Below are 22,673 nucleotides of genomic sequence, written 5' to 3'. Positions count from 1 at the left end.
TAAATCATACTAGTTGTTGCCCGTGCGATGCAAGGGGTTTAAATTAATATTGTTGTAGCTGTATTAGAATTTTTTTTAGAAAGAATGAAAGATTAAACATAGAGATTTCCGAGATGTAGAGCGCAGTGGATTAAGATGACATGGTTGATAAAAAGGATTATCAGTTATCAATTATTAGAGCCCTTAGAATTTGCAGAGTGGAAATGACATGCAATCAAGTATTTTTTTGCTTTATTGGAATATATATAAGTACAGATTAGTGTAGTAAATTTGATTCGTAAGCTCTCATCCATTCCAGTGATCGTACGGTACAGTAATTAAATTTATAGATGTAATTGCCTACTTAATCCCTCTAACCTCTGTTTTCCATGACCTTAAACTTGATATATTTAAATAACGTGCAATAACATTTTTCTTAAAAAAAAAGAAAGGATTACATGCAGTAATACAAAGTTTTCAAATACAACCTCGTACATTCTCCTCCATCCTCTATTCCCTTCTCCTAATATATAATCAAGCTAACGTATTACATTATGCAACAAACAAATACTTGGGAACTCAATTAACCAAAGTCAAACAACGGACAACGGAGCCTTTGACTTAATCAGCTCCCATCCCATCCACTTACCAATTATAAAGACACATTTTACTTTATTTTTTTAATAAGTAAATATAAAATTGTGAGGAGACCTAGTCAGGGTTTAATAATGCGGAGGCAGTCTGATTCCTTCCTTTCCTCTCTCAGGGCTAGTGAATTGACTCGATACATGTAGCTTATGTAGTAGCTTAATTAAGCGTAAATCTAGTGCATTTTAATCGTTATTAAAATGTGAACGAAGTCCAATCTAAGTTTATCCCCACGCGTAACGTAAATAAGTCATCATAAAGTAATCAAGGCTTATGCAAGCATCTCGTCGTCAATTTATTTTATATACTCAGTTTTCAAACAAACCTACAGTGATGAAACTGTGTTGTGGGTAATAAAAAAAAAGATGATTATTGTTTAATTATTATCACGTAAGCATTTTCGACATAAAAAAATATGGCTCCTACGGTTTTGAGTTCATTCTGAATTGGGTAAAAAAATAAAAGTTTATGGAACATATTAAACTATATAAGAGGAAACTTACTCGATCACTGAATAAACCGTTGACATGCGTTCTATATAATAACTGAAAGGGCAAAGAATAAGTAAAACATTTAATTACTGCTAAGTTTAAATTAATATTTTGTTTCTTAGCATCCATAATAAGGAGTTTTGTCTCCATCTGGCTCTCTCAAACCTGGGAATGTACAGAGCGTAAATTGCATTTATCCCTCTAACGTGCCGGTTTGTTGCATTTATCCCTCCAAGACTTATTTAGGACGAAACTGAATTGATTTATTTTCTAACGTTCTCAGATTAAGTTTTTTTTAGGAATTTTTTTGGTATCCAAATTGAAAAGACTTGTTCATTAATTCTGTATGGACTTTAACTGTTATTTTAGTTTTATCTTTCTTTATAAACTTACAACTTCATATGAAAATACATTTTAGCATATGTATAATTCAAGTTCTTCTAAAATAATCAAAGCTAGGAGGATCACAATCATTTTGTTTGAGATTTTTTTTAATCTGAGAATTCAAGTATTTCAAAACAACCGGTTTCGTGACCATTGCATATCATTCATTCTTAGACCATGAGATGTATAGATAAATAATTCTAAGAAAGTTATTAATGATTTAACATATATTTTTATAAAAAAGTATAAATTTCTAGTTACGCTCTAAATCCATACATCCTAGCCCTGGATCCAAAGACAAATATGACCTCTTTTATATATAACCAAAGATGATTACTATTTTATAGACTTGCTCTGGTGTTGTGGGTCCAGCTCAAGATAAGGCCCATATGAGGAGGTCTATATGAATTAGAATTCTATCTATAAGAAGTTTACATGGGTTAGAACTCTATTTAGAAGAGGATTTTGATGATCTATTTGAAATAGGTGTGAACATGTTGGGGAAAACCCAAAAATGGGTTGTTTTGCTTTTGTGGGGGCCACCCACGAACTCACGTGGGTTCGTGAAGTTTTTTGAGAAAACGCGTTGGTTGTACGCGTTGGTTTAAAACGCGTTCGTGGGACGCGTTGTGGGTTCGTGGGCGCCAGGCTATAAATAGGCTGATATTTTTTTAGCCTAGGTTTTTTGGTACAAGGAGCTTTTGGTCTTGGGAACTTTGCGGCTGCAGGAGGTTAGAGCAAGGCAGGGATTTGGCAGCGGCGTTTTATTTGTGAGATTGTAAACCCCAATTGTATCTCTCCCTCTAATAGTAGATCTCCCCCTCCTTGCCCCGTGGACGTAGGCTATTTGCCGAACCATGTAAAAGTTGTGTTCTTGTCGTGATTTGTAATAGCTTGTAGGATTCCTCGACAGGTCAGTCCTAGAACTGATGAGAGGAAGAGCCGATATCTCACTTTGTTGAGATATCCGCTTCAGATTCTTGTTTCCTTGGTGAAACAGGAATTCTTACGATCTAATCTCTTGTTGTGCACCTTGCGCACCGGAGGTGCTGCCGAAATTTCCGCTGCGCACAACAATAGGAATAGGTTTGGAGAATTCTATATAAGAGAGCCCTGCGATCAATTTTTATATAAACAATTTTCTGGTGAACATCTACAGTAACCCGATAACAATGGTTGCTACCGTACCCAGGAGGAGAGAGAGAAGAAGAGAGAGAAAAGTTCAGATTCTAGATCGCTCGGTTGTCCGATTGCAGTGATTCAAAAACTGTTGTCTTCAAAATGACGACGCCGTCGAGGGTACGGTGCTGGTTTCTTCATGGAAGTTGGAGATTTTTGGTGAGACGGGTTTTAGGGTTTTGGTGTCCTAGAGGTAACACTGTATCTTTCTCTTGTGATTTAATTCTCAGGTTCATGTGTAACTTGGAGGGACTGTACTCTTGATTCATAGTGAAATATTTCTCTCTGGATCGTCCCGTGGACGTAGGCACGATTTGCCGAACTACGTTAAATCTTGGTGTTTGCTTGATTGTGATATTTTTCATTGGTGTCGTTATTCGCTTAGTGTTTAGTTCCGCATATTAATCTCCTTAAAATCCCCAACATCTGGATCCAAAGATAAATCTCTTATTCTCGCCTTCACCTTTTTAATTGTTACTTCTACATGAAAGTGGTTAAAATGTCCATTGAATTTAATATTTAGATACTCTTTACTTGAAAAAAAAAGAAAGAAAGAAAGAGAATTCCCTTTTTCAATTATAATTATTTATCAAAATTTATTTAGTTATGATTCATTCCTAAATCTAAGAAATACTTTAATTTATCCATCTCAGTTTCTACACTTTTTTATTTTGATTATAGATAATCAAATCTTCATTAATGTGACACTACTGAAAAGAACAGAAATAAACGTTATTATTTTCTCTCTCCAAAATGAAGTACTATATGATATGATGTACTCCAAGAGTGCCCAATGCCTTACCTAATCTTTAAGCACGCATAAGAAAATATGTCAGTCCATATAAAGTCGCGAAAGTGGACTTACATTAAAGAATGCTTTTGTCATTTATTAGTTGCAAATAATTAGGAATTTAATAACTAAACTTGTTATTATCAATAGAGCTTTGCTATAGGGACCCAAAATATGGGACCAATAAAGGGGACAAGTGAGGTGTCCCCCATATTGGTGCCATATTTTGGGTCCTTAGGGGGGATTAGGCACCTAGAACTTAAAATTAGAACTGGGATAATCTGTGAGATAAATTTTTAAGGTGTTAGTCACATAGAACTAAAACTAGAATAAAATTGTACAGTGTTAGTCAAGTAGAACTTTAACAAAACTAGAATTGGGATAATGATACAAAATTATCCCACTTTTTTATTTTTCTATACAAAAAAGAAAGTTCTAGTCTCTCAAATTGTTCCAAGTTTTAGCTTGGAACTAGGTGGTAAAAAACTAGAACTCATATTTATTTTGTTATTTTTTATATTTATTTTTTTCTTTACTTCTTTCTACTATGGTTATCACCATCATTAGATCGTTATTATAATAATAATTGTCAATATCTTATAGTCTAACTAAAAGTTATTTAATTAATAGTAATGAACATTCTTGTAAGCAATTATCAATTAATAATAGTAAGTTTAAAGCACATAAATAGTATTTATATATTCAAAATGCATAAATATATATTTTATGATTATAAAAATTTATCCCACGTTATTTTATCAAAATATCCCGTTTCACAAAATTGTTCCTATTTATCCCACTAAAATATCCCACTAGCAAAAATTATTCCACTATAATAATTATCCCATTTTGCATGAAAATGTCCCAATTGACTAACACCCCCTTAAAGAATTTTTCTTATCAATAACTTGTGTTTGACTTGAGGAATTAAGAAAATAAAATAACTTCAGAGCTCATGGTAGGTCAAAGTAGAAGGGTAGTTTCCAAGAGATCTAAGTTTAATTCACACAATTTTGCTAGTGGCTTGGAATTTTTAATTACTGTTTGAAAACACAGATAGTCTATTTTCTCAATCATATTATTATTATTATTTTCTCAAAACATAGCACTTCATTATTTAATAAAATATTTATTGTCATGTTTGGATTTCATTGGGGTGATTATAAGAGAGAAAATAGAAGGAAATTTCTTTCCTATCTTTTTTATTTCTATTCCTCAGTTTAAATATGGTGGATGACTTTAGGTGAGTAGGTAACGCAGCGTGGAAATAATAAATCCGAAATCTATTAAGGGTTGTTCTTTGAATCTACAAAGACTGGACTAGTACCAATGTGATTCAACTTCAATGATAACAATTAAATCGTTTCCTACATTGTTGTACCAAATGTGGTTTTCAATCATCATGGTGTAATTGCGTGGCTGATTTTACAGTTTGCGTATCAATGCGGATGATCATGAAAAGGCTAAATACCCATATTGGTATTTTAATTCTACTCCATTTACCAATAAGGTATTTTAATTAGGCAAACCTGCTTTAAGGTATTTTAATTGATTCAACTTAACAACAAGGCCCTTTTTCTTGTCGGCGATAGTTTTCCGGCGAGAGCTCGTCACGTGCGTGGCACGTGATGACTTAAACTGTTTTTTAGTTGCTGATGTCACACGAATTTTCTGACGTGCCAGTGTTTAAAGACGGGAATTAACCTTCTAAAAATCCTAATTCACCCAAAATAGGACAGATTCGCTCCTTTTATTTTCAGAATTTGAACATGAGAGAGAGAGGGAGAAATAGAGAGTGAGAAATCGCGGAGGAGGCAGTTGAAGGAGATAGATTGCAAGGATTCCATGTGATGGTGTTCCTCAGTTGATGCAGAAGGTGATTTTCGAAGGACGACGACTTGGTACAGGTTGAAGCCGATGCGAAGGTTTGAATCAATTAAAATCCTCTCTTTTCGGAGGACGACGACGATTTTCGGAGATAGAGAGTGATAACCCTAGTTTCCAATCTCACCTAATCGCAGCTTGAATCCCTTCTTTTATTCTCCCAACTGTTTTATCCATGTCAGAAAATTTGTGCCACATCAGCAGCTAAAAAACAGTTGAAGTCATCATGTGCCACGCACGTGACGAGTTCTCGCCGGAAAACTGGTCACCGACGAGAAAAATGGTCTTGTTGGTAAGTTGAACAATTAAAATGCCTTAAAACAGGTTTGCCTAATTAAAATACATTCTTGGTAAATGGGGTGGAATTAAAATACCTTAAGCCATCATGAAAGTGTTGCTTGTATTTGCAACCTCAGGAGTTGTTTGTCCGCTAAACTCCAAGATCACCCGTGTAATCTCAAATTATTCATGTAGGTACGTAATCTCCAAGATCAGTGTAATTATACCATGTTTCAGTATAGCGGGATATAATTAGTCCTTAATTAGTATCACCACACCCGTAGCATAACATCAACGTACCTCTTTGCTTTGTTGCATGCATTATTACTTGATAATAATGAGTAATATTAGGTTTTAAACTATTAAACACATGATAATTATGGATGAATAACAAGAAATTTTGTATGTTATCATTAATTAATGTCATCACCAACCTATTACCGTTCTCGAAGTGATGGGGAAAAAAAGGCGTTGTTTTTGCAGTATCAGTACAGCACATGGCATTTGCAATAACCCATTCTTACAAGGACTAATCTAAAAACATACCCTATATTAAGTTGTCGGAAGCGGTATCCGGTGAGGGCGAGAAGGAAAGGCGAACAAAAACAAATAAAGAAAAGAGAGTATAAGAAAACAATTAAAAAAAAATTTTTTTTTTGAGGGGGATTTAAAGAGTTTGACCTCGCGCGCGTAGCAGAGCAGCGGACTCCTTCCTCCGCTTCTTTCCGCGTAATTCCCCTCTTTACATTTAACCCCCTCCGATGTCCATCTCCTTCCCCTTGTTAGGGTTAGGGTTTTCAATCTCGATCCCCTTAAAAATGTGATCTTTTTCGCTCGATTTCTCTTCTCGTTTGTACCATGATCCTCCATTCTGCTCGCTATTATGCCTTGGTGGAAGAGCACCAATTCCCCCTCCTCCTCCTCCTCCCCTCGCCGTAATCGCAATGAATCTCCCGCCATCTTCAGCCGCCGGGGCAGCGGAGATTCCTCCGCTCAGCCTCGCCTCACTCGCCAGCGTAAGCTCCGCCACCTCACCAACATTGACGTCGCCGGCGCCAGCTCTGCGTCGTTCCCGGTCACGACATCGCCGACCAATCTTGATGTAACCCCTCTGAGGTCATCCTCGTCGCCTGTGCTGCTGCCCCAGCCGCTGCCATTGCCTGGGAACTCGCCGCAGTCGCCGAATCGGAGGGAGCTTCGGTTTTTGTCCGGGGGATGTAGGCTGCCGTCGCCAAGGGAGGGGAGCGGAGGGGATGAAGGGTGTTGGTCGTCAGATTCAGTTGCATGGTATGAGAGTTCAATTAAGCTGTTTTTGTTAAAAGTTAAGCTTTGTTATTTTTCGCAAAAATTATGAAATAAAGTCTAGCAAATTTAGTAAGAAATGGATATGTGTTCATAGCATGATAAGATATTCTGTTATCATTTAAGAGAACTTTATTTATGTGGCTTTCTAGGTGGTTGATGCAAGAAAAGTGTAGATTTTTACTGCTATTGTCAAAGTGCTGTTTCTGGTGACAAGAGATTCTATCCTTGAGAGGAGTTTGTTTATGTTGGGTCGAAATCAACCCAACCTCCAAAATTTGACAATAAAAAAAAATGGAGAGACACCAAGATTTACGTGGTTCTGCCTAAGCCTACGTTCAAAGGCAACACAATAAGAAAACTTCCACTATCGAGAATAACGGTATACAATACAAGAGAGTTCTCTCACTCACACCCTGTACAATATGTGGAGTCAAATCCTTCTTCTATTAGACCACCTGCAATATGTTTGACAACCCCAACCACCAGTGGATATAATTATATAATCTTTGGTAGAGAAGAACAATTGTAGAGGAAATATGTGAACCCAAGACACTTCTTGGATGACTCCTCAAATGACAAACACCCTCCTCTCCTTTTATAGCGTGGAGTTAGGCACTTAGATTTCATAATTAATTCTCCACTTTCCATAGCGACTTTCAAACTTCATTCAGGCCTCTGGTTCCAAGGTGACCTTCAAACTCCTTGTAATGATTTGGTATTAATTTCTCAACAATTTGTTAATAAAGGTAGAAGCTTGTATATGTATGTCTTCTTAATGGGGGTGATAAAAAATAAAGCTATATCTTAGTGATGGTTATAGGATTCATCATGCTTCTTAAGACTAAGTTAAACATGTGAGCTTACAATCGCACATTTATTTTTGTACAAAGAGTGGCTTGATTATGTTAGTATAAATTAAGTGATAACTAACAGTCTAATATATAGCAACCAGATGTTCATGTACCCATTAAGAACTTAACGCCTCATTTAGCACACAGGAACCAAGTCAAGTGAGAATGGGATGAAGGAATTGAATGGAATTAGGGTGGGAATAGAATGCTCATTCTTATCCGCAAATTTGGTTTGGATAAGAGAATGAAGTGAGAATTATAACCTTTTTATTTTTGGTATTAGCTAATTAATAAGCAATCATGCATATTTGAAAGTTATTTTAATTTTTGAATTCCACTTAAGTGGCAATGCTCATTCCCTACCATCTCACTGGGAATGCTCATTCCCACAAAATGTGGGAATAAATGAGAAGTGAGAATGAACATTCTAGATTTCAAAAGGACCTCGTGTTTGGTAAACATGAATGAGTAGTGGGAATGTGCATTCCATTCCCGCACATTCCCGTGCACCAAATGAGGCGTAAGGGATTCAGGTATTCTGCTAGTTAAAAGGAGTATACAAGAGAGACTAAAAACTCTGTATGTTTGATATTGTACAAAAAAACACGAGGATTCATAAGCATTACAAATTAAAAACACGAGGATTTAATTTGTAATGCCCATTCCCGTGTACAAAAAAAAACACACGAGGAATAGTAATACTCCTTTCAAACATTTATTGATATTGTGTTTTTTTGTATATTATTTGTCATGTTTATGAATTTTTGTAATCTATCGTTTAGTTCACTCAAGTGATCCCCTTTTCTAGCGTCTCTTGCCAACATTGATAGGATCCTATCACCTTAACCTCACCTTTAAAACACTGTTTATATCATAACTCTACGATATTCTAATCTTTGTATGTTCAGACCACCTCATAGACAATAGTTATTCAAACTAGTTTTTCTTTCTTTTTTTTTCATTTTTTGGTGCGAGGAACCTTGGCTTTAATTCCAGCCGAGTAAACCCCGTGGCTAGAGTCCCCCCTTTCACAATCTAGACCCAGGTGAATAAAATAGTTTTTCTTTTTTTACTTGAGTGTGCGTTTCTGCTTGTACAGTAAAGAAAAGTAGCCATGTCAATTTTGTCGTCGATTTATTTTATTTGTTTTGTTTTTTAAGGTTTAAATTCATTGATTCTTAGTTGAGCTTTTTTGAGAGGTCAAAAAGAAGCTTATCAATGAACTTATTTTTTGAAAATCAACACATTGCTAGAATAACTGCATCTTTTGAGTTTGAATAAGTAATGCAAGAAAATATTGAGTTGTAACTTCTGTCTCAAGGTGCATAAGCATTATTTCCTAGTGACTTTCTTGGTAAGGTAAATAAGAAATCTGGTGGATCATTAGGAATTTATGCTGATTCTGGTAATACTTCAGAAATCTTATATTCCATACGATCTTTTATGTTCGTAAGGCCATTATAGAACAATTTATAGGTTGATTCAATTGTTACACAACATGATGCTAGCCAACATGTTCAAATTCCTTTTGGAGTTTTGTCCTAACAAGTGTGAGCATTTCTTGTGGTCTATTTTGTCTGGTTGTGGTTGTGCAATACTTGGAGTTTTATGACAGTTCCATTTTCTAGTGCAGTAGGTTAACTTATCAGGCTGCTCTAAAAAGTCCAGAGCATGTTGATGCACCAGCAGGCAAATCAATGTTTAGTGATTATAGGAAGGCTCTGCATGATCCAAATTCTGTTGAAACTGTAAACTTCAGGCTGAACATACCTGCTAAAAGTGCTCCGTCCACAAGATTTTCAAGTCCAGTACTTAGTCCACGAAGAAGTAATATAGAGAACGACCATACTTACAATTTCCCTCAGGGTCTCTTGTCACCTTCAGACATAGTTTCAGACGATACGATGCCAGGTTCCTCTACTCAGTCACCTGGGAAAGTTAGTCCTGACTGCCCGTCAATGTATAGTCCCACTTCAAAAAGTCCTGTTGTAAGATCACGAAATCCTAGCGCACCTTCATCACCAGTGCATCCCAAGTACCCTGAAAACTCAGTTTCATGGCATGAAGATAATGGCAATGCAAATGTCCACCCATTGCCTCTACCACCAGGAGCTGCAGTTCCATCGCAGTCCCCTTTTACTCATCCTAATACAGCAAAACCAGAGCCATCTCCATGGCAAAAGCAAAAACTCATTGGAAGTGGTACATTTGGAAATGTCTATGTGGCAACGAACAGGTAGGTGATTTCCTGTTTAACCATTTGGTGATTTTTCGGCGGTTGGTAATTTGGTCACAAGCATGATGTTGTTCCACAGACATACTGGAGCTTTATGTGCCATGAAAGAAGTAAATATAATTCCTGATGATCCAAAATCTGCTGAATGTTTGAAACAGTTGGAGCAGGTTTGTTTTCCAGACTTTTCTGACATTCTTCTGGCAATTGGTTTTCTTCTTTTATATTTTTGTGAACGTGAGATGCTTATTTTATTATGATAGATGACCATGTAACTTATATCCAAGACATAAAGTTTACCTTAATCTTAGCACATGTTTGGTAAGCTATTCAATTAGTATTGCAGACACAAGTAGCTCACATCACGCGCTCTTGCTATTCAGGCAACATTCCCACTGTATCTACATGAAAATTCATGTTGCTATAGCTGAAGTTATGGATATGTATATTTGTTAGCTACCTGTAGCTTATACATGGAACAATGGCTGTTCGGTTGCAACCCACATGATGAAGGAAATCGTAAGAGCTATTTATTTGCATTAACTCATGTTAGCTTCCAATTGGACACTTTGGCTATAGCAACACAAGGATTTTCGTTTGTTGAGTGAACATCGTTCATCAAACGGACCACGGATATGCTTGACTTTACCATTATCATGCAGCAGCTGATTTATTTGTAGCTTACAAAACCAACCCTCGTTGTGACTGAGAGGAGTCAGCTTAATTTTGGGTTTTAAGAAATGAAAAGGATAACCAGAAATTCTTTGACATTGTAATTTGTTCACTCGTGTGTTCTTCACAAAATCTGTTGGTTCCATCTTGTATTATAAATATTTATCATGTGTTCTCTTTCTCTGATGAGATTGTTGATCGCATTTGGATTTGTTCATTATATTCTACTTCGATTATAATAAATATATCTTCCTCTGAACCTTTTACTTGTACTAGTTTATGTTAACATATGTGACTTATTTTCAAGCTTTAGTTACTTCTACACTCATGTAATTGTTCCGGGAGATATTAATTTTTTTTGACCTATTTATTATGTAATCTTCTATAGTCAGTCTATGTACTCTAATACTGTCAATTTCCCTATTTCTCTGTCAGGAAATAGAAGTCCTTAGTCAATTAAAGCACCCAAATATCGTGCAGTATTATGGGAGCGAAATGGTGAGCAGTCACACAAATTGTATGTATTTCGATTTTGCAGATTAAATTAAAGTTGCTCAACTGCAGATCATTTTTGTATGCAGACTGAGGATCGATTTTTCATATATCTAGAGTATGTTTTCCCTGGCTCGATCGATAAATATGTTCGTGACCATTGTGGAGCTATGACAGAATCAGTGGTTCGTAATTTCACTCGGCATATCCTCAGGGGGCTGGCTTATTTGCACGGTTCCAAAAAAATCCACAGGTTCTCATTTCTATTGAAGTTGGAATCAGCTTCATCCTTATATTTAGACAATGAACAGAAAGCTAATCTTCCATATGTCTATTGTACGATGCTTTTATGTGCTCTCCCTTCTTATAAACACGCACACACACACACACACACTCTCTCTCTCTCTCTCTCACACACACACACACACACACACACACACACACACACATTTAAGGTTGTAGAATACAAAGAGTACGTGTAAGATGAGTATGTATTTGCCATCCAGCTAATCTCACTCGCACCTATGGTTGAGATTCCACCACCTCACTACCAAGCACCAAACTTGGTGTTTGGTGTGTGCGCGCACACACACATACACACTAGTATAGTGTACGTGAGTTGCATGTAGCCATACTCGTAGAAATTTGGATAAATGGCATGGAACATACGTGCCTTCTCACATTCACTTGGTCGATGACTTGTGTTCCTGTTTGACTGTTTTATGTTTTTAATATCGACCGATAAACTGATATTATCGATAATTTATCGGTTTTGGGGGCCTTCCGCTATGATAAGTTCGATTCTAAATTAGTTATCATTTTCGGATGTTTATCGCCGATAATGCAGCGATAAAGTGAGTTATCAACCGATATTGTCGGTCCAAAAATCGAAATTATTGGCCTTTGGTTTGAGTTTTGGTTTCGGACAACGGGCACCTATTCAATGCACTTTAAACCCGACCCGTCCCGAGTTTCTACCGTTGGTTAGTGATCCTAAACATAATTATTTACATTTTGGCATGTTTATATTTTATTAAGTATGGTTAGATTACATTTTAGAATATTATATTATGTATATCACCATCCGGTAATGTCACTCCGATATATCCTCGATATCCGCTATCCGATATGCATTTTGACTGTCTGATAAATCTCCGATAACCGATATCTAAAACCTTGTTTAATACTCTAGCTGGTGATATGCATCGATAACTCTTTTTCTCCTAATGACATAATGTGTGATTCATAGTGTTTATTAGTTTCCTAACTATATCTACCATTACGTGCTTCTAAATGTCATAAGTTCTTACAATTTTTATGTGAGTATGCACAGTTACAAGCAGATAGTACATGAATAGTTAAGTTAGATTATTTCAAATACTAAAAAATTACATTGTTTTATTTGCATTGAAATATAAATTTGAGGTACATGCATATGAATAATTAAATGACACATTTTCTCATTTTTTATAATAAATATAATACAGTTAGATGGTGTTTTTGCGCACATTGGTCGATTATCACAGTAGACCTTAAAACAGTTCCGATGAATGATAGGAACTATAGTTTTTCTCTAATATTTGCTTCGAATCACTTAATGTTTTTATTCCAATAATACTTGTTGAATTAATCATGTATGAATATTTGATTTTGCTGTTGTCGGCTATACATGACAAGCAAGTTTTACCAAATGATATTTGAATCATATTGATGCAAATATTGCATTGTACATTGGCTAATGATGTACACCAAGAAATTAAGTATGTCACAGGCCTGCTAAGGGAGTTGAGTGTTATGATAGATATACCGCAGCTCGGCAGCTGTAGGCATTCCAGGCTAGATAGATCACCGATATAGGCAGTCTGGTTGAGATATGACGTAAAAGGCAGAGCACCGCGGTAGATAGCTTTTCTAGGCAGATTACTGCTAGAGATAGTCTAGTTGTCAAGATAGGGTGTGACATTGCTTAATTTCTATGCATGTAAATTATTTTAAGAATGATGCATATTTATCATAAGCTCATTATGACCATATTTCACTGTGGTTTTATTTACATAAATTATTGAGTATGTACCACTTACTAAGCGCGTGGAAAGCTCACCCCAATTATAAACAAAATTTCAATTGAGTGTGGCTTGACAAATAAATCCTATCGTGCTTCCAGGATGTGAGCCAGACTGTTGGTTGAACACTTATATACGGTGATTCATATATTGTAAGCTTGGATTTAGAAAATAAAGTTTTTATAAGTCATATCTGGTAACATATGTTAGTTGAGTATATCGGAGTTAGGCTTTGCAAGTCCTCTTAATAAGAGGACATGGCCGGCCATCATGCACCTTGATATTATTATTATTTTCATTAATATTTGTATTAGTTCGGTGCATGACACCAACTTTTATTGTCCGAATTATATTTCTCATTCATGTTCTTCCATTTCGCCTCGAATTTCTTTATTGTACTGTCTTCTTCCATGTGTTATAATCCTCCCAAACACTCATGATCCTGATGCAACTTTTGAAGATGGACTAGTTCTTGCTTGTCAATATGCCATTTGTAAAATCGATGATAACTTTCTAAATAACAATTTGAACTACATTGCATATAGCTCCATCTTGATCTGTGATTATTGTAGTAGGTACTATCCCTGATATACATCTCAACCATTCTCTAAAGAGCCATAGAAAAGTCTCCTCTTTTTCATCAGCTAGTAGTGCACATTTAAACAATATTGATTGCTGATGATGGTTTACTTCGGTAAATGGATTAAAAGGAAGTTTTAAATTATTTATTCTATAAGTGACATAAAAACAAGAAGATTACTAAATTTCATGCTCTCGACCATTCATCAGCCCAAAAATCACTTCTAAAAGTGAGGCCACCATCTAATTGACCATTCATCAGCCCAAAAATCACTTCTAAAAGTGAGGCCACCATCTAATTGTATAACAAAATAAGAGTCAGGATCCAAGGCTTGTTTGTTTTGGAAAGTTTGATAATTGCATGAGCTTTTCTTCCAAAATTTCTCTTTTTTGTGCTTCTGAGACCATGACACTGTTGAGAAGTAATCTTCTCTGAATAACCTCCACTGATTGCATTCACAACCTTCGAAATTGTAGAAGGTTGTAACCTTTGATCGTTTAGATTATGCATAAGATTTTCGACCAGAGTTGTTTGATGCAATTGCTATGAGAACGATGCTTCATCACTTTATCTGGACTACTTATTTTATGCTTTGAATGATTGTCGTTGAATTGTTTGACAATCCATGTGTTCTCTCTCCTACAAATCACCATTCAAGTCTTATAATTGACTCTCGTATCAGTCCTAGGAACAGTTACTTTTCTTTACTACCTCTTATCATTTACATGTTCATAGCCTTGCTTGTTACAAACAAATAATTTTCGGATGATTATTTCTTTGTTCTTCTTAGAGTCTATCAACATTGCTTTTTCAGATGCCAAATCCTCTCTTCTTTGCATAGTTGTCGTAGCTCACATAAGCTTCATCCTCAGAAAATTTAGTATGTTTTTTTATTCATATTTGTTATTTCATGTTGACTTTTATTCATTGATCCTAGTTTGTGTACCTATGAAATCGTTACTCGCAGTAGTAATCACGAGGTCACTTATATCTATTTCAAAGAGATGAAGTAGTACGCAGTAGCAATTTTGATGTCAATGAGTAAAACTGATTCAAATAGAACAAATGAGAAAGCAGTAAGCTTGTATTCTATGACATAGAATATCATGTTTTCCATGACATACAGTATTGACAAGCATGAAGACATGAACTCACCCATAACTAGCATATGTATTTTGAAACATCTGAATGAAAATTAGCATGAACTCAGTAAAAATCTATATTCTCCTCGAAGTCTATTTTTCTATACTTACATAGCAATATAAACAGAAACAATAACATATGATCTAATTATGTACATGACATATTGAGGCATTTGATACATTTCCAAGCCCCATTCTTGTAGCACAACTTAGAGGCTGGCATATCACAGTTGCATTGTTCATATTTCACTGTCAGAGTTCTAACTGGTTACAAAAAGATATAACATACAAGACTATAAATTAGATGCTATATTTAAAAAACTTGAGCTTCTCCATGGTTTGGGGACGATGATCTTAACCATGATGATGCCGGAGGTGGAGTCGACGACGAACCATAGTAGCCGAGCAGAAGCGTCCGATTTGGTGAAGCCGGTGTGTTGATACTGCGCCCGAGCATCTTGACTGTGTCGAGTATTGTTGCCTCAGTGCAGTCTTTACATGAGCACACAATATCCCACTCCGGCGCCCGCCATTGAGTATCAACACCAAAGGCAAAAATATGTGATCATCGAGGCTCCAATTCGACATGTAATCATATACAAGGATAATCATATTTCTTATATACAGTAAAACTAGAATAAACGTAAGTGGATTGAGGGTTATATCCACCAACTTCTTTATCCATTGGATTTTCTTTGAGATTTGTTTTGGTGTGTTGTACAAATCAAGGCTATTTTTGAGATGTGCGTCTTAAATATGTCAGACGCTAGAACCAATCTCAAAGCAAAATAAAGAGAGAGAAATTTGGTAGATAGGGCCCTTGATCCACTGAAGTACATTTTTTATCTACCATCAAATCATCATTCTTGCCTCACACTGAGAATGTTAGTGCAGTTTAATGGTCTCATGGTTGATTCTGCTATCTTCTATGTTCATATGAGTTGTGTGAATTATTCAGTCATGTGCATTATGCCTTTTTAGTTTATACAATGTTCCCCCCAAGTCTCATAAGCCTGACATTGTTCATACTTACTGTAAATTCTTATCCTTCCTCTGAGTAACTTTTCTCTTAAAGTGGTAATCCAAGTTCTTGTCAATAGTTTTACTTCGAAGGTCAACCATGTGTGCTATTTGTTCTGCCAGGGACATTAAAGGAGCAAATTTGCTTGTTGATATTAATGGTGTTGTAAAGCTTGCGGACTTTGGGATGGCAAAACATGTGAGTCTGACTCTTTTATGTCAACGATTTCCAGCAATGCTTCTCTACTCGAGTTACTTCTTTGTTATGTTTCAATGGTCTACTAGTTGGTGTAAGATTCTATTGGTATTATGTACTCATTGATTCACTTATAGTATATACTCTATTTAAAAAGTCAGCCCAGTTTGGTATTGCATACTAGTGTGACCTAACACTAGTTATGAATAAAAAAGTTACGTATAATTTATGTACTAGAAAAAATGTTGTACGTGAATGAATAAACTTATGTTATGTATGCTTCTCAGAAAATATATGAAAAATGTATAAAGCTAATTAAATATATCAGAGAAATGTTGCATGCTATGTAGATTGTACCTTACAGACTGGATGATTATTTTTTTTCTATCTAAGAGATTTATTTTGCGCCAGTTTTAATTACACTCGACCTAATTAAATTTGCTAAGGTAATACAAATTTCTTGCATATTGTAATCAATTTCTCTGTTTGCACTTTGAAATGCAAGCATGGAAGGAATTCTTTCTGATGCAACTAATATAATATAAAATTCTGTTTGAAATAATTCAAAAAATTTGTGAAACTAAAAATTTAGACAAAGAACTAAAATAATGAAATAATGATGAAGACACACTTTATACAAACCTTAATCCTTGAATGATTTTTTAGGATCCAGAAAATGCTTTCCTATAATAAAATTGGCTATTTGCTTTTAGGAGTATTTCTGTTCTTGTTTGTAACGTCATCTCATCTTGTGGCCCTATACGAAAAAGAGAGAACTGCCTCTTTCCAAAGAAGACTTCCTGATTTTGCATCGTTTCTATTTATGATTTGATACATATCAGTGTAACCTTTATTATGTCTTCTTATTTATCAAATTCTCTCTCGAGTAAGTACTCATCTCCAAGATATTTGCTTAAGGCTGTGGCGTGCTCTGCATCTATTGGCTTAGTTAAGTAAGGCTTAAACAATTAGTTGTGTGTGAGATTTTCTGTACATGCTACTCAGTAAAGTATTAGAGCTCAGCCAAATAATTTTACTTTCAGGTTGAGGAAAAAGTTGGGGGTTAATTTTTCTTATCCCCAAAGTTTGGGTTTGGGCCGGATGGGATCTTATACTGTGCAACTTTTGAGTTTTGTTACTGCTTGTTAGTTGATTCTAGTAAAACTAGGTAATTAATTTCATTGCAGTCAAGAGATCGTTCTCTTTTTTCTTTTTTTGAAATTTTGTGAATATATCCTGCGTTGAACTGATGTGAAATTTCTAATTAGTTGAGCGGAGTGGCTGGTGCTCTTTCATTGAAGGGAACTCCATATTGGATGGCTCCGGAGGTAATATTTGTTATCTGTCTCAGTCTACTGCTTGTGCTGTTAGGAGATCTGAAGCTTCATGCTTTTCCTTGTTTTGACATTTCCTCTTATTGGAACATTCGAGTGACAAGTTGCAGCTGTTATTGAATTAGAGTTTAGCTTGAACATCTTCTATGTACTTAATGCTTCTATATCTTCTCTTTTTTTCTTTTTTGCGTACAGATGATCGATACGTCTATTAAGTTTTAAGCAGTTGGATCCAGTTGCGAGAAATCTGAATCCATATTCCCCTACACACACATGCACGCACACGCACATGCACAGAGAAATGACTAGCAAAAAAGATAAAAAAATTAATAAAACACACACAAATGACTAGCAAAACATACACGTGCGCACACACACTCTCACTATATGGGACTAAGGGAAGTTAAGCATATCCAAAGGAAAGCTGGTAGACAAGGTATCACTATTCATGGGCATATGAGTATTTTTTTTAATTACCTTCAGACGTCTTTAAAAAAATATCAGTTTAAAAAGAACTAAGCAGAATGTTCCCATCTCAAGTTACCATGTCAATTCAGTACGGTAGTGCTTCTAATATTTCCTCTCATTGCATGTAATCATTTCCAGAAATCGTTTTTCATACCTTAAAGAATCATATATGTTCCCTTCACAAATTTTTACCTTGTTTTGCATGCTTTTCTTAGCGTACATAACTCTCCTGCTACCCTTCATGAGCTGTGCACCTTCTCCTACAGATCAAGAGAANATAAGGAATAATTTGGAAGCAGAGAAAGTTGAATAATCAAAATGTAAGTGTATAAACTATAAACTATAAAGATAGGGAATCACACGCTTACAAAGGTAAAATAGGGAAGCACGCACTTAAGAAGATAATGAAAGAAGAAATCACACCCTCAATCAAATAGTTCATGAATTTTCCATCGACTAACACCACACCAATTCTAGTTACGTCAAATTCTCTTATAAGGGACTCAAATCTCAACTACCTAACTACTAGATAAAGTCAAATAATTCAAATCTCAACAACTAATGAGAACTAACCGGATCAAAATTTCTATCTATTCCCATCTTATCTAAAAGATAACAATAACATCTAAAAGATAAAAAATAAGAAAACTGACCAATACAGCAAATATAAAATAATTTAAAAAATTAACCAAATATAAGCCTATTAACTATGTTGCGCGGGTACTTCTATCACGAAGCCGTACCCGTACCCATATCTAGCATGTCCCATACTCATAGAGGTGTCTGACACTTCTTGGACACATTAAATATATGCATACATTTATTCAGATGGGTATTACACAATACATGTAGTAATTTAAAAAAAAACCATACGCTTGGACATATCCTACACTTTACAGACACTTTTGAAACTTGTTGGATAAGGGCTGGGTTCGTTTTTCCCATATTTAGTTAAAAACTATGATTTCAAAGGTTGTTTGTGTATCTAGCTCTGAATTATGATTTCAGCTCAAATGTTTTAGCTGTGTCCTACATTTTACAAATTCGTCGTGCATTGCACCCACACCTGTACCATATGTGAGACTTCGGCATCACACGGCTCCGTCCCCGGCTTCCATCATTATCCCCTATCATTTGATCATTATGCTTGTATCCTGTGGCCTTGATTCTCTTTTCTTTTGCTCCTTGGGTTGTGGGAATGCCCTTAAAAAAATGAGTGTGAGAGCCTAATGAATGGAAAGTGACGATATTGAACTACTAAAAAAGTAAGGCAGTCCTTAATGCAAAGTTGTCCATGCAAATTAGCCTACTACCAATAACTATCTAAATTGACGATATGAAACTACTAAAAGATAAGTTTCGTTTCATATTCTCTATCTCCATATTCATCAACTTCAAAACTGAAATGACGTTCTGCCTCAAACTTCATGTCAAGTTTCTAAAATGGAACGTAGTGCAAATAATGAAATGATCATTCTGCCTCAAACTTGTTTTCGAGATTTTTTCAATGGAATATAATGAAAATACTTGACTTCAAACTATACTCGGGTTAGACCCATAGAATGTCGAAGGTGTCTGGCAAGGATGATCTTAGATCATGATTCATGAGGAACTTAATGGTGGGAACTGCGATGTGATGCTGGTATCGTCTGGTCTTAGGCTGTCATCAATGGGGATGTTGAGAACTACATGGACAAAAACAAATCTATTTTTTGAAACATGTGCTTCAGTATCTTAATATTAATGCATGGATCTAAAATTTTTCTAAAACCAAATATGGAAATGATTTGGTCAGAAGAGAGTTTGGAGAATTCTAAAAGGAGCTAAAGTAGGCATTTGGCATCATTTAGATTCCTAATTCGAGCTACATCAGTTTCCTTTGTAAGAGACTCCTATCTCAAGAAACTAATTAGTAGATATAGCCTAATAACTAAAAGCTCAACTTACTAGTGAGTGCTATTCTCATTTAGCAAAATGTGTGCGTGCGCGGTGTGGTTTTTTTCGTCGCGCGGGGGGGGGGGGGGTATTGTTGCGTGAGTGGGTTGGAGTCTCCTTTCTAATTTTCTAGGTTGTGACTATTTACTTTTGGAGACTAGTTGCGGATTATATCCTTGCATTTGATTGGGCTTTTCTCAAGATCATGAATGAGATACTTCTATAATCAAGTAATATACCTACATTTGAATTGACATAACTCCATTTTCTATGCTGGTATACACATAAGGATATTGGATATTAGATGCTAACCTTATTTAGAAAAATAAATGGAATAGTGAGGTCCACCTTCTTCAACGTGACTAGCAGGACAGGCTTCACCAATAGTCTATTTCTTGATACTTGAATGACTTGATATGTCATACCATTATTTCACACACACACACACACTCTCTTACCGGGTAAGAGCTGTCACCTCTTCTAGGAGATAAGCTGCAAAGAGATTGAAGTAGTGAGATCCTTCTTTTCTGATGTGAGAAGCAATGTGAGAGACAATTCTTCATCTCTTGGCAGATCATTTCATAAAATGGACATGTCATCTCATGTCTGTTTCATATGATAAAGTGTGTGAGCATTATTAACTTTTTTTGTTTTGTGCTTAACATCTTAGCATCCTTTCAATTCTTGTATTAATGTTTTCTTACGTGCAGGTTGTCCAGGCTACTATGAATAAAGATGTGGGTTATGATTATGCTGTTGATATTTGGAGTTTGGGATGTACAATTATTGAAATGTTCACTAGGAAGCATCCTTGGAGTGGACTAGAAGGGGTAATAAACATTCAACAGTTCTCTTTGCACAAACTTACCAAAACAAAAAACTAAAATTTCCCCTATAGCATCAACTGGTACATTCATACAAATTTATGTCAGGGATATTGGACGCGAGCTGCCAACTCATTTCGCAAAATGAGCTATCAAGAGTTTGACTGATGAGGTCCACTTGATCTGATGTGATAATGTGGTGGGCCTCACCATGAGTCTATGTCTTAGTAACTCATTTAGCAAAATGAGCTGCCACAACCTATCCATTGATTTCATTTATGTATTTTTCTTGGAACTGTGTTACATTTGGACAAGAACATGCTATTATAGCCAAAAATTGTGCCTGTCATGAAATGCTATTAAGGGAACCACTATTCCTCCATTCTGCATTCTACCTATGTTGTTGTTAGGCTAATTAGCGCTTAAATACCTTATAGTTTCCACTACTTGGAACATATATACCTTTACCAGTTTTTGGCAGCACTTATACACCCTGAAATTTCTGAAATTTTTACTTTAATACCTCGTCTTATGCAAACGTGAGAATATTACCCCGAACATTTTCATATGACACTCACACGCTAATTTTAGAGCTTTTTAACTCTTAGTGTTTTCTGAATTTACTGTTAAATATACCATAATTCTATTTCAAATCTGCCCTAATTATATTTTAAAATAGAAGTATTCTGGGTCTAATAGTAAATTCAGAAAACATTGGGGGCTAAAATGTTTTAAATTTGACTTGTTGTGTCACATGGGAATATTTAGGGGATATTCTCACGTTTGCATAACAGTAAGGTATTAAAGTGCAATTTTTAGAAATTACAGGATATGTAGGTGCTACCAACAACAAGTGAGAGTATATCAGTGGAAAGTAGGGAAAACTATTATGGTTTAAAGTGCTAAATAATGACATTAAGTTTCTTCGTCTTGATAATCTGAAATTGTTTGTTCTTAATGCATACAGGCGGCAGCAATGTTTAAAGTCCTTCATAAAGACCCACCAATACCAGATACATTGTCGTCTGAGGGCAAGGATTTTCTGAGACGATGCTTCTGTAGAAATCCAGCAGATAGGCCGACAGCAACAATGTTGCTGGATCACCCTTTTATTCGAAACTTACAGCACCACAAAATTCATGGGTCTATTCAGGACTTTGCACGGATAAAAATTATTGTAATTCTAGTCTCTCTCCTTTCACTTTATGATCTCAGATGCCTTAAAGTACTAAATACACTATTGTATCTCATTACAGGAGAACACATATAGCCCTAGGGACAGGACAAAAGTCAAAAGTGAAACAAATTTTAAAGGGAAACAAGTAGCTAACGAGTAAGTTATTAGGCTTTGCTTCATGTAATTTATGGAGACTTTCTATAATTCAATCTCATCTTTAGTTGTGTTTTCTCAACAGTGAGGCTGCCCGCTCTCTAGAAACTTCTGAATCGGCATCATCACGGATATCTCCCCAAGCCATGCCTGAGGGTGTCCGTAACTTTTTTGCACATACAAATCATGTTTTTCTAAGTCCTTCAGGCTCATCTAATAATTCAAGTGGGGTACCTTTAATTGTTGGACACAATCAGCTCTATGCATTACCGAAGCCCAACAGGAAGGAAATTTTGGATCTCTTCTGATAATGGTTTTTTTTCTGATCACTTGATTCATCTGTACAAGCTACAGAATCAGAGGACTAACTGCTGGTCTTTTGGGTGCTCGAGTTGTAGATTATGTTGTTTCCCCCTCTTTTCACCTTCCTTCGATTAATAGGAGCTAGTTTTGTGCATATAATGGCGATAGTACACACTACAGGATGTGTTGTAAATGTTTTGCCCGAGCAGTGTACAGATTAAAAATGGTCAATTGGTTTATGGTTTGTATCGTTCCAGACGCGCGCGTGCGTGGGGAGTGGTTTGGGTGGGT

At 35.8% G+C, this 22,673-nt stretch overlaps 1 protein-coding gene across 3 annotated transcripts; it reads left to right on the top strand.

Annotated features, from left to right (window-relative positions):
- Positions 6,285-22,657, top strand: LOC109848131 (mitogen-activated protein kinase kinase kinase 5-like). Of its 3 annotated transcripts, none has more exons than XM_020417483.1 (11): positions 6,286-6,921; positions 9,424-10,026; positions 10,106-10,193; positions 11,131-11,193; positions 11,277-11,440; positions 16,116-16,191; positions 17,457-17,516; positions 20,636-20,755; positions 21,717-21,926; positions 22,006-22,082; positions 22,165-22,657. In XM_020417483.1, the coding sequence occupies exons 1-11, from the start codon at positions 6,518-6,520 to the stop codon at positions 22,385-22,387; spliced, it is 2,088 nt and encodes a 695-aa protein (XP_020273072.1). In that variant the 5' UTR covers positions 6,286-6,517; the 3' UTR covers positions 22,388-22,657. The 3 variants fall into 3 exon arrangements, with proteins under 3 accessions (XP_020273073.1, XP_020273072.1, XP_020273074.1); XM_020417485.1 differs by having other exon boundaries at positions 6,841-6,921; positions 9,419-10,026; XM_020417484.1 differs by lacking the exon at positions 17,457-17,516 and having other exon boundaries at positions 6,285-6,921.

Source organism: Asparagus officinalis, chromosome 7 (assembly GCF_001876935.1).
Source record: "Asparagus officinalis chromosome 7, Aspof.V1, whole genome shotgun sequence".
In the NCBI taxonomy this organism is placed as follows: domain Eukaryota; kingdom Viridiplantae; phylum Streptophyta; class Magnoliopsida; order Asparagales; family Asparagaceae; genus Asparagus; species Asparagus officinalis.
This window is presented reverse-complemented; position numbering and strand designations above follow the sequence as displayed.

Coding starts and splice junctions, on each gene's coding strand:
- LOC109848131 (XM_020417483.1), top strand. CDS start 6,518: ATGCCTTGGTGGAAGAGCACCAATTCCCCCTCCTCCTCCTCCTCCCCT. Junction 16,192..17,456: donor ACTTTGGGATGGCAAAACAT/GTGAGTCTGACT, acceptor ATTTCTAATTAG/TTGAGCGGAGTGGCTGGTGC. Junction 21,927..22,005: donor TTGCACGGATAAAAATTATT/GTAATTCTAGTC, acceptor ATCTCATTACAG/GAGAACACATATAGCCCTAG.